At 46.5% G+C, this 12,852-nt stretch overlaps 1 protein-coding gene across 4 annotated transcripts; it reads right to left on the bottom strand.

Annotated features, from left to right (window-relative positions):
* Window positions 1–66: 66 nt before the first annotated feature.
* LOC105035142 (ruvB-like protein 1) lies at window positions 67–11,555 on the bottom strand. 4 transcript variants are annotated; one of them, XR_012134882.1, is made up of 13 exons: window positions 6,533–11,555; window positions 6,263–6,451; window positions 5,575–5,706; window positions 5,236–5,385; window positions 4,530–4,685; window positions 3,643–3,777; window positions 3,470–3,535; window positions 3,264–3,370; window positions 2,802–2,901; window positions 2,597–2,688; window positions 2,318–2,372; window positions 645–714; window positions 67–529 (listed from the first exon to the last, which is right to left on the bottom strand). XR_012134882.1 is itself a non-coding variant. In XM_010910578.4 (12 exons), the coding sequence occupies exons 2-12, from the start codon at window positions 6,428–6,430 to the stop codon at window positions 518–520; spliced, it is 1,188 nt and encodes a 395-aa protein (XP_010908880.1). In that variant the 5' UTR covers window positions 6,431–6,451; window positions 6,533–11,555; the 3' UTR covers window positions 67–517. The 4 variants fall into 4 exon arrangements, 2 of the variants coding, with proteins under 2 accessions (XP_010908880.1, XP_073100657.1); XR_012134883.1 differs by having other exon boundaries at window positions 2,847–2,901; XM_010910578.4 differs by lacking the exon at window positions 2,318–2,372.
* Between the last annotated feature and the right edge of the window lie 1,297 nt (window positions 11,556–12,852).

Here is a 12,852-nt window from a genome sequence, read left to right as displayed (position 1 = left end):
AGAATGGTCCACATGGGTCATGCGTGCAATTTGTTTAACAATATCATCATTCACAAATACTCCTGATTCATTTGCACTCCTGGCACAACTATCCATTGCACCAAAAAGGGAGAAACATATTGTTAACAAAAAAAGTGACCATCTCAAACTGCTACTCATTTTGAAATCCGTGATCATGACATCACCCTTCTCTCAAAACCAACTCGCCAATAACTACAGTTTCTAATCCTTATTTGAAAAACACTCTCATGGCTCCCACAATCACTAATAAGAAAACAAGAGCCACAAATGAGCTTTGGATATACATTAAAACAAAGACTCCAAGGAATACAGGTGGCACTAACTCAGTATGGTTCTATGGGTTTTATTCTCCAATGTGCTGAAAGAGCCTCTGCTATTCAACTCATTTCAATAAAGATCCTAGCAAACAGCTTGTCAATCAAGTTATGTATCTTTCTTGCTGTTCCTGAAGAAGCCTTCCAGAAGACTTTGCATCCAGATATAAAGCAGTTACTTCCTAGAGATCGGCCTGCAGATGATTTATTAAAATATGAGTATTATAAGGAGGACAATTCAAAGTAAATCATTTTCCACAAGCAAAACAGAAAGTAGTATTTTAACAAATAAATACCGAGACTGAGTACCTTGCAGATTTTATCCCTTCCATTCGTCTTGGCCACAATGCTGGCAGGTGATAGCAGCTGAATAGCATGCCTGGAAAAGCAGGTGATGACTATAAGACCAAGTTTCAAAACCCTAAAAAAGAGTTTCAGATGAACACAATACAAATAAATCCATAGGAATAGGAGAGTAGGTAACAGAAGCATGCAGAGAGATGAAAGTATAAGATCGGTTGACAGACATAACAAGCCTCCATAGGATACTCTAAGTTACTGAAAATTACGTTTTCTCCTTTTTTTTTTAAACATTTTAATTTAGTTCTCTGCCTCTCTCATAATCTAATATGCATACCTGGTTGCATGATGTTATACTAAACTTATTACTGATAATGAGATGCCACCTCTAAATGTTAGATCTTCAATCTTGTTTTACAGGAATTTTGGAAGGGAAAATATAGGAGCAACAAAAATTCCACACGAATCATGAATATTTTGGCTGCAATTAGTAAGACAGCGATGTTTCTAAATTTACACCACTAAAATTTTGATCCACATGACATACACCTCAACATCTTCCATGCTTCCTCTATGGGCCACCACCATTAACTTCATCCAATTTATCAACCCTAGCATACTCTTCAATAACATGCTTTAAAAATGTCAATAATCTATTGTACCATGCTTCCACCATGTTTATTTAGCATTTTAGCTTTCTAAAAAGGCAAACTCATCCCCGAGGTTGTCAAAAGCAAAAGGCAACCTTTAGATGAGAGGATCCCTGCATCACCTAAGACACTAGGTGCCAAAAAAGGCACTTGCCTGAAGAAAGCAAAGCACTAAATCAAAAAGTTGTTTTTAGTAAATGTAATAGAAAAAAATGCTATACAAATCTGAAAACACCTCAAGCATTATAAGATTAGTTAAAGTTGCAACATCAAAAATCATAATTGCCTTGTACACTGGATATTGTGTTTCACATCTTTCAAATGATGACATAAGAATACCACTTACCATATCATGTTTTGAAAAACAAACCACTAGAAATCTTTTAGTAGCTTCAAAATTCAAACATGATAGCAAAATATCACTTCCCAAAACATGCTTCATGCTTCTAAACAACACATAACACAAAAAAGGTAAATAATCGGACATCCTAGAGTAGCCCCTTTATTTCTAAGAACTCCAATAGACCAAAATAACCTTCAAAATAAAGCTAATAAAGCTCTAAAAAAAGGGCAAAAAAGAGATATGAAGAATAACACTCGACATCAGAGAGTGCTTGCCCAACACCTCTCACTTTGTCCTAGATGCTCACCTAAGTCCAGCAATCAGCTTAAAAAACCAGAGCAATTCATCTCTATAATCTTCATAGACAAGTTCTTAATTGCAATAAAAAAGGTAACAACTGCAAGCTTTTTTGGGTTTAGTACAAAGTTCATGATCGATGCATGCTTTTGCATGTTTAGAAAGAATAAGACATATACATGGGAGAGTGGTATACACCGAATCAAGATAACACTGCTCACTCTGTGTCTCCTCCCAAAAACACATGGAAAATGCATATTGCATGTGAGAAAAACAGTAAGCTAACTATGCATATCAGCATGAGCATAAAATAATATAGGTGAAGCTACATGAAAATTTGATGGTGCACTGCATAGTTCATGATCACAAAGGGAAGTACATAAACAAAGTACCTAAGCAATTCGAGATGTACACGAGTTCGTGGGAGTATAGAACAAAACCCAGAAGCTGTGGCATGTCCGTTAGTTGATTGCACGAAAGTACATGATGCAAACATGTAAACCGCATAACCATGTCGAGAGTTGCAAGCCCGATGAACATTTGCAAGTATGCCATTATTCAACATAAGTTTATGTAGATATCATTTCTAATTTCAGAAGTCTAAATAATAAATGAATGTAGAAAAACACCGAAAGAAAACAGACGAGGAGATAGAATGAGTGAAGACAGACCTTAAGGATGTTTGTTGTCCAATTTCTCCTAGGTAAGCTAGACTTTCTTCATCAATATCTAGTTCTTCAACTTGTGCTCGGATCGCTAATATCTGCTCCATGCCAACAGGCAAAAAAAATAAAGAAATTAAAAAAATGAAATCTTCACAAAATTGACCGAAGAAAACTAATTTTCTAGACAAACAGTCAGAGTGACATTCAGAACCTTAATCATTTCAGTGGGACCATAAGTTTCTGTCCGTATGATTACCAGATGATCTAGCAAATCTATTGGTACGCCGTGTGGACTGGTCATATCAGTTCCTCTGAGCAGAAGCACAAAAAGTGGAATAACTAAATTTGGAACAACACAAATACAAACATGTAATGATAGCATGACAGTTGAACACTTGTCCATAACAAACAAGAAGCATCACAGCCATGTTAATAACTTGCAGTTTGACTCGGGAGCAAAAGCTAACAACTAGGTTTTGTGCTTTGACAAGGCAAATTCAATGCCTTGACGAAACAATAGCCAGCATTTATGCTATCCTACAGCAGAATCAACAAATGTCTTGACACAGTCAAATTTGTTTTTAGTGGTAGATGAAATTAAGATACAGAAACAATGATATATATAGAATGTTTACAAGTTTCATCTACTGTCATGGTGTTTCCAATGCCATACCTCACATAACAAATTCCTCTGTTCGTGGCAAATATCACAATTGGCGATATTGAGCTCTCTAAAGCACGATTAAGATAAGAAAAACATTCAATGTCTAGCATGTGCACCTGCAAAAAATGTTGGATACAGCAAAAGACTAAAGGTAGACAAAATAGCTCAGCCATGTATGAATTGGATGAGGTGTAAACTTTAAAAAGGAGTGCTACCTCATCAATAAATAGGACACCAGGGACAAGCTCTGCTATCCCTTCATCGATGTACCTATTAACAACCTGCCACCAATGCAACTTCTCATTAAAATTATGCATACCAGGCACCCACAATTTGTGTCCATATTAAAGTTCTGATGAATGTTCTCCAGATATATATAATACAGAACCTTATTTATTTCCTGACGTAGTTTGTCAGTGATCTCAGTTTTCCGAGGTCTCATCATCTGGCCCATGAGGGATAATATGTCCTGTCCTCCTTGTGGGCGAGCATTTGCAGCATCAAGGTCATGTAGTGTAACATCCTATAATTTTTTTTTTAAAAAAAAGAAGAAAATAGTTAATTTGCTGATTATTACCCTATCTATATATATCCATTCAAAAAATAAAGAACATGTCAAATTGTTTTAGATATGAAAATAGTTTCATGTAAAGCAACAAACCACATAATAAATTCAACTTCCCAAAATGACCTGATCATTAAGAAAAATTAAGAAAAAGGAGAAATAATTGCAACTTTGAATTATATATATGTGCTTGTCAAACAGGTTCGAACATCCAAAATTATGTAAGCTAGCACACCATACTATTTAGCCAAACGATCATTTTGATGGCATCAACTTGATCTTACAAATAAAAGTAGAATAAATAGCATGAGCTGCAGGAATGGAAATGGTGACTAAATATTTGGATGTCTGAACAAACAGATAAAGCCTTCAAGAGAGTAACAATGCCGTCTCCAACAAGAGCAGGATAAATTGTTACAATTCCAATAACATATGCAAGACATGCCATCTGCAAGTATATTCAGATTAATCATCAGAACAATAAGGAAAAAGAATCTAGTTTCAAGAATATAATGTTCATATAATGTTCCTCTAATTTCAATTAAGATTAAATTTTCTAGACAATTCGATGTTTTATATTATATATTTTTCAAATGACATGTACTAGAAGTTTAAAATGGAAGAAAGCATTCAACAATAAATTTTGTTATTTATGCTTCACATCCTATATGCTGCAAGAGAACAGACTCTAAAATTTACTGATAAGGTACCTGAACGATCTCCTTTTTCTTATGGACTTCTCCTTTAGGGAGTGGAACATATTCTTCCGCTTCAAGATCATATTCTGTAGCAAAAGCATCACATCTACCTACTCTCTTCACTGCACCCCTATTTGCTTCCATGTAAATAACATCACCTACAGCAACCTGCAGGTCGTATTAGTAAGTTTAATAATGACAAAAACAATAATCACTAGATATTACACATTTGGATTTAAAAGAAAATCATGTGAGCTAAATAGGCAAACCTGTAGCATCAAAAGTCATTACAGAAATCATGTATAACCCAAAAGATACATATGATACCATTAAAAAAATTCTGATACAATGGCACATCTACCATGCAGATTATATACATGATTCTGCAAATAACTGAAGGGTGTACTCACTCCCATTATCATCAAAAAAAACTAAGGGGTGTACTCCTTTAACATAGTTCTCATAGTCAATAACCTGATAGACTTTATATCGTTTAGAGCACTACAATGTGTATAAATAGCAGGAATTTTTTTCAGAAAATGGTCATTGTCATGTATTATCTATAGAATGCATCAAAAGGAGGGGGGTGGGGGAAAGGAAGCAGGAATAAATGAGAAGCCGAGAAAATGGTTTGCCAGCATAAACTTCTGATCTCTGCTTCTAAAAGTATTGCAAAACAAGACTTCAATTCATGAAAGAATAATAAAACAAGTATTACCTTTTCCTTAATTAAAGCATCATAAATAGCTGGATCCAACTTCAGCTGCTCGGTTCCTTTGACAGTCTTTAACCCAATGATTACATGACCGATGGCTTTTCCATGACCACCAGTTGTGCTCTCTGTTTCTTCTGGGGAGAGCTCCGTCACCTATAATAGGAGTCATTTACAATATATCAAAAATGTGAGCAAGCCAAGTGAAAGAATTTCTAGAATACATTTAAAATGTATTGGCAAAATGTAACCATACATATCAGGTGACCCCAGCTGCAACATCCAATGATAGAAGGACAATACTACAAATCAGTTTAGGAGAAAACAAGCATAACTAAAACTTACCTCTCTTTCATAAACTTCCTTGTTCTCCTTAATACGCAAACCAATAGCCTTCCTGAAATTTTCCATAAGCACCTCAGTTTTCTTGACCTCCGACGAGTATACTTCTGATCCAACCATGGGGCAGAAGGGTACCTAGAACTCAATTCAAACTCAATCTTATTACAACAACAAATGGGCAACGAAGACATTAAATGCCAATCAAATTGCTAAAATCATAATCCCGAAGAAGAAAAAAAAATCCTCACAAACCAGAAAGGGTATTTCGTATTGCATTCCCCCAAGTCATTGTGGCATGTTGAGCGGAATGAAGATTATAGTGCAGTGTTAACTAATACAAAGGCATTCAGTACTATCTAACAGCAATTATGAAATCAGCAACAAATGTATAATGTACAGTTAACCAAACGAAACAGAACATTAAACAGAGTGCAATCCACAAACTTATGAATGCAAGCACCATGATGAAACCACTTAATGGAGACCCATTGGAGAAAAGGATGCAATTATTCACAAACCGTTTGATGAAGTTTTAGGTTTTTATTTAAGTAACCATATATAATAAATATGTTTAATGTTTGAGACCATCAAAATATATAAAATGGTTCTCTAGCAAAACTTTTTGGCAGACAGGATCCAATGGCAAACCCATGCGGGAAAAAAGAACAAGCAATCAAGAGATGAAATGCACCTTGCTTCCAAGTTCCTGAGATACACCAAGAGCCAGAGCAGTCTTGCCGGTGCTTGGAGGCCCAGCAAGCAGAAGAGCACGCCCAGCCATCTTCTTCTGCCATATCATATCAACGACAAGACCAGCAGCCTCTCTCGCAGCCACCTGCCCTACAAACCCAGCAGCCATAGGAATCGCAGTTCCATTCACCTGCCATACTCAAACACATATCAACAAACAAAAACATCAAAACTTCCCATTTTCTGAAAATCAAAAAGAAAACCATCGGACCTGTTGCGGCCAATCCTCTGGTCGCCGGGAACGAGCACCTATAAAAGAAAGTCCGCACTGACCGGAGGTGGCTCCGGCGGGGACCCTCCGACAGTCAAGTCAGAGAGGAGACTAGGCAACAGTGAAAATAAGACAAAGAGCTCAACGAGAGAGAGAGAGAGCGAGAGCTACAGAGGAGGGATTCAGAGGTTTCGAATGGACCTCTAGCACTGTTGCCCTCCCCGATATATATAATGGAGCATGGTATGGCGCCGTCATTAATAGCGCGGACAATTGAAGAATTGTCAACTCACTGAGGACTGTCAGAGTTGCCGTGAGGGTGTCAAATCGCCGTGGGGCTGTCAAATCGCTAGGGTTGACCCATGCCTTAGGTGGGATAATGCCCCTAGGCGGCAGTGCCGCATGCCATTGTCAGGGCTGACAGTTTCTGACAGCCGTACGGCATCTGAGGGAGCCGACCGACTATAGGTCGGCAGCTGGTTGAGAGACGTCGGGTGGAAACTCGGGCCCCTCCGACAGTCAGTCGGGCGCGTTGCCAAAGTCGGGCGTCGGACTCCATAGTGCAGCCGATCAAGAGAGAGAAGAAGGTCCGCCCGACCGACGTATCCTCGGTCGGTCGGTAACGGCAGCCGTTGGTCGGTCGGCAAAGTCGAGCACCGGTCATGTAAGCCCGACAATGAGTCAGCATGAGTGGGGTCGGTCGGTATTCCCCAACAGTTGCCCCCCTCCACTCCTGAGTCGGATGGTGCGCTGGCCAATGCTTTTGTTTGGGCGGCAGCGTCGAGCGAAAGGAGTGGATTCTCACCGTATTAAGTTCTGATTCTGACGACCGTACCGTGGACTGATATGGTGCCATGCGCCTTATGAATGCCAGGCGATTCGCCGACGTCAGATGTCCCGTCGGTGTCAGACATCCTGTCGGTGTCAGGTGTCCTGTCGGTGTCAGGTGTCTCGTCCCATCGGTGCCAGACGTCCCGTCTCTTTGGGAATGGAAACCGTCGTTCCCGCCGCCCCTTCGGGGATACGAAATGTCGCGGCTTCTGCGCCACGTGGCAGGTGGCTATTGGGCCAAGTCTGTTCGAGCGGATGGAGGTGACGTGGCTCGATCTGAGGATGGGTGCGTCGAACCGTCGGGCCGACAGACGGCCCAGATGACGCCACGTGGCGCGATCTGGGATCCCTCGTTGGTCGTGCCTCCATCTCGACCGTCGGGGGTACTATATATACAGGGTCGCCCATATCCAAGTTTCTACCCCCCTCATTTTGCCGTCGAGACTCTGCCCGCGTAGTCCCCTGTTCCAAGTACTCATCTCCGCTTTCCTTCTTTTTGAGAGTTCTCTCTTCTTCTTTTGAGGGCCTTCATCGTCTTCATCGTCTTCTTCCTTGCCTTCTCACAGTACACTTTCTGCTTCTCCCTGCTCTTTTTATCTTCTGTTCTGGTTCATGGCTAGAACATCTCCAAGAGGAGGTCGGTCGGGAGATCCGACCGACGACCCTCGGTCGACCCCGGAGGTGGAGGCCTCTTCACTTTCGGGACCGAACGTCGATCGGCTCCGGGAGCAATATTGCATCCCGAAACAATTTCGGCTGTTCGCCCCTGGTGCCAATGGTCGGGTCAATAGCCCACTTGAGGACCAGGTGGCTTTCTACGTTGAGGACCTCCGGGCCGGTCTTCGCTTCCCGGTCCCGGAGTTCGTCCGGAACGTACTTGACTATTACGGGCTATGCCCGGCACAACTCGCGCTGAACTCTGTTCGACTAAGTCAGTTTTGCTCTGCTGTGTCGGCTTTTGCCGACTGACCCTCGGATTTCCCTCTTTCGAGCCTTCTTCGTCCTCCGACCCCACTCTAAAGCCCGAGGGTGGTGGTACTTTAATCCTCGGAAGGGGCTTTCTTTTATCACCGGTCTTCCGTCGTCCATTCATGAATGGAAGAACCAGTTCTTTTTTGTATCTTCTTCTATTCCTTGGGGGTTCCCTGCCCGTTGGGGGGACCTCCGAACCCAACCGAACGAGAACAGTCGGGTGGAAGCCGAGGACCGGGAAGACTTCCACCGCCTGAAAGACATTTCGATGCCGAAGCATAGGGAGCTCGTCACCGAGCAGGCCCTGTACGACGCCGGTCTCAGCCCGATCCCTCGCTTAGGTTGGTTTTCCGTCTTCCTTCTCCTTTCTTCTTTCCTTTCCTTTATGGTGCTGACCATCTGTCGTCGTTTGCAGATATGCCACCGAGGTCGAGACTGACGGCAGCCGACGTACGGCAGTACGCCGTACGGAAGAGGCCGGCACAAGGGGCTGGGCCGTCGCGGCCTCCCAAGAGGCCCCAAGTAGCTCCGCCGAGCGAGCCGACTGGGTCGGAGGCGGAGCCCGTCATCACACTGTCAGCGCCGATGGTGCTCGTCGAAGTCCCGTCCGAGGGACCGTCGAGCGAGGGCGCAGCCTCGCCCGAGAGAAGGACGACCGAGGAATCGGTCGACGGCGCGCCGGCTGCTCAGCCGGCAGAGGAGGATCGGGAGGAGGCGCGCGAGCCCAAGCAACCCGCGTCTGCTGCTGCCGCGCCTTCGGGGGAAACTCGGTCGGGCTCAAGCTTGCCGTCTTTCTCCGACGTCAGGGCTTGGGTGTCCGGTCGAGGGAAGGCCCCGATGACGTCCGGCGACGAAGGAAGGTCGGCCGGTGGTGGGGGGTCGACCGACTTCCCACTCCCCGAAGGTGCATCGGACCTGGCCAACCATGACTTGGCCAGAAAGCTGTGCCAGGCGCTCCTTCTCCTGGCCGACATTGAGGCCATGAAGAATCAACGGGTCTCCGATATGCTGTCTTCATTCTACCCGATGATGATCCGAGTGAGTCTCTTTCTTCTTTGTTTTCATTATTGTTTCTGTGAGTTCGGTCCTCTGACGGTCGATCTTGTTTTGTGCAGCTGGTTTACAACATATCCGAGCTAGAGGCCGGATATCGAAAATTCGATGATCTGCGTGCGGCCTGGAGAGACAAGATCGCGGCCGCTGAAGCCGACAGGGTCATTCTGGTCAACCAGCTGCAGCAGTCGGTCAACCGGGAGGGCCGGCTTGAGGGGGAGGTCTCCCGACTCACGGGCGCCTTGGCGACTTCGGAGTCCGAGCTGCAGTCGACCCGAGACGACGCCAAGAAGAAGTCCCGAACCGTCCGTCGGCTTCAGCACGAGAGGGACAGCTTCACCAAGGAGCTGAAGGCCGAACGCGAGCAGCTCCGAGTAAGTCTTGGGAACCTCGCTAAGGCCGAAGAAGGTCTGTCCGTCGCCCAGGCCGACGCAGACATCGCGAGGGCGGAAGCGGAGTCGGCGAAGGAGGCCATGGGTCGGGCCATAGAAGACTTCCGCGACTCGGAAGAGTACCAGGAGGAACTTCTGGAGAGCGGCTTCCTCTCGTACCGAGTGGGGTACGAGGACACTCGGAAAGCCGTTCGAAGCTTGTACCCGGAGCTTGACCTCGGCAGCATCGTTCTGCCGGAGTCGGAGGCCCCAGCTACGGAGGAGACGGCCGACCTATCACTGAGAGGCCTCACCACCAGGGCGGAAGCCGAAGAAAACGCGGAGCAAGCCACCGAAGATCAAGCGGCCCCGACTCCTGAAGCCCGAGCGGGTTCGCCGACCATCCCCAACCGTCATCCAGTGGAAGAGGCCGACTCTGAGAACTAGTCGGTTTTTTATTTTTCCTTTACTTCTGCTTGTCATACTTGTAGTCGGGCTTCGGCCCAGTTTTGTAAACTTGACCCGAACTTAATGAAATCAAAGTCAAAGTCTCTTGGACTTGAACTTTTCTCCTTTGTATGTCTCTCTTCTTTCATGTGTCGTAGAATGCTTTGGAACACATAAGTCGCTAGCCCGATAGATTAGTTAGGACGTTCGGTAACGCGTGCCGTCATGAAGGCAGAGCAAATCCCGACTTTGGACCAGCCTTCCGACTGTCGTGTAATCCAACGATCGAAGGCTTAAGTCGGACGTCCGTCGCCCGGTTGTGAGTCGGGCGTGTTCGTCGAGTCGAAAGCCGATCGACCGCCGGGCAAGACTCGATGGTCGGAGCATTTCATGGGGTCCGACAGTCGGATGTCTTTCGACGCGTTCAGTCGAATGGCGTCCGGCGCGTTTAGTCAGGGAAGCGATGATAAGTCGGATCCCGATACCCTTACATCGGGTACTTACGTCGCGCCGCGTGATAGACGATGGTAAGCCGAATATCCTTCGACCGGCCGTAGCTCGATCGGCGAGTCATGAACGCGACAGTGGTCGCGTCGTGTGATAGACGGTGGTAAGCCGAATATCCTTCGACCGACCGTAGCTGGATCGGCGAGTCGTGAACGCGACAGCGGTTGCGCCGGCGTTCTGCCTTTCTTGGTTGGGGCTGAGTCGGCGAGTTAGCCGACCGTTTGGCCCGAAAGTTCGACCGTAGGAGTGTAACTCCCGTTGTCATGGATATTTCGGCCCTTGTAAGCGTCCGATGCGTCGTCGGCAATCAGGCCGTCGGTTCTCGGCGGGGCGCTGAGTCCGAGTCGACGCATCGGGGCTCGTACCTCTCGGCGAGCCCCGACCAATAGTCGAAGAGTCGAGATTCCAGACTCCGAAACTTGAAACTGAATTTGTATTCCGGGTGAACAGGTACAAAGTTCATTGGTAATACAACTTTAGGCTGTCGGCATTCCAGGTCCGGGGAATGGGGTTCCCCTCCAGGGTCTCCAGTCGGTAAGCTCTAGGCCCGTAGGTGTCCGCTACCATATAGGGCCCTTCCCAATTCGGAGCTAGCTTCCCTTGGTCTAGAGGCTTCGAGACCTTTGCCTTTCTTAGGACTAGGTCCCCAGGCCTGAAAAGCTTTGGCTTGACCTTGGCGTTGTAATATCGGGCTACTTTCTGTCAGTAAGAAGCCATGCGAAGTTGAGCCTCGCTCCGAAGCTCAGGGAGGAGGTCTAGGTCGGCTCTCCGGCACTCAGAGTTGTTCGGCTCTTGATACTGCTCGACCCTAGTTGATGGCAGCCCGATCTCGAGCGGTATCATTGCCTCCGTCCCATAGGCCAAACTGAAAGGTGACTCCCTGGTCGGAACATGGGGGGTCGTCCGGTAAGCCCACAGGACGGAGTTCAACTCCTCGACCCAGAGGCCTTTAGCTTCATTCAGTCGGGTTTTGAGCCCGTGTAGTATGGTCCGGTTGGTCACCTCGACTTCACCGTTGGACTGTGGGTGCCCGACGGAAGTCAGTCGGTGCGTGATGTGAAACCTCGCGCAGAAGTCTCTGAAGTCTTGGTTGTCGAACCGTCGCCCATTGTTGGTGATAATGGTATGCGGCAATCCGAACCTGAAGATGATGGACTTCTAGACGAAGTCCTCCATCTTTCGCTCGGTAATCTGCGCTAGGGACTCGACCTCCACCCATTTGGTGAAGTAGTCGATGGCGATGACTATGAACTTCCTTTGGCCAGATGCCGGAGAGAAGGGACCGAGAATGTCGACCCCCCACTGGGCGAAGGGCCATGGGGCGACAATAGAAGTGATTTGGCTGGCTGGTCGGTGTTGTATGTTGGCGTACTTTTAGCATGGTTCACACTTCCGGACCAACTCAGCCGCATCCTTCCTCATGGTGGGCCAGTAGTAACCCTGTCGCAGGACCTTGTAGGCCAAGAATTTGCCCCCCAAGTGGCTCCCGCAGATCCCTTCATGCACTTCCCTGAGTGCGTAGTCTGCGTCGGTTGGTCCCAAGCATCTGAGCAAGGGAAGGGAGAATGATCTTTTGTAGAGTCGGCCATCCATCATCACGTATTGGGAGGCCAACCATCGGAGCCGTCTGGCCTCCATGGGATCTTCAGGACTGATCCCGTCGGTCAAGTACCGAACAATCGGATCCATCCAGCTTGATTCGGCCGTCAGTTGTAGCACCTCCTCGACCTTGTCGATGCTCGGCTGCTCGAGATTCTCCACGAGCGTTCGGTCCAAAGCATCGTAAGCTGAAGTCGCCAACTTGGAGAGTGCGTCGGCCCGGGCGTTCTCCGACCTGGGGATATGGGAGATCTCGAAATATCCGAGGCGTGCCACAAGATCCTTCACTTTCTGGAGATATTTCGCCATAGCTGAATCTCGTGCCTCGAATTCGCCTTTGACCTGCCCCACGATTAGCTGAGAATCGGAGAATACCCGGAGGCTGTCGATCCCAAGTTCCTTCGCCATCCTCAAGCCGGCGAGAAGCGCTTCATACTCGACTTGATTATTGGAGGCTTTGAAGTCGAATCAGAGGGCGTACTCAGTGACTACCCCCTCCGAGTTGGTGAGCAGGAACCCGGCCCTGCTCCCCTGAGCGTT

This window comes from Elaeis guineensis, chromosome 10 (assembly GCF_000442705.2).
Source record: "Elaeis guineensis isolate ETL-2024a chromosome 10, EG11, whole genome shotgun sequence".
Classification (NCBI taxonomy): domain Eukaryota; kingdom Viridiplantae; phylum Streptophyta; class Magnoliopsida; order Arecales; family Arecaceae; genus Elaeis; species Elaeis guineensis.
This window is presented reverse-complemented; position numbering and strand designations above follow the sequence as displayed.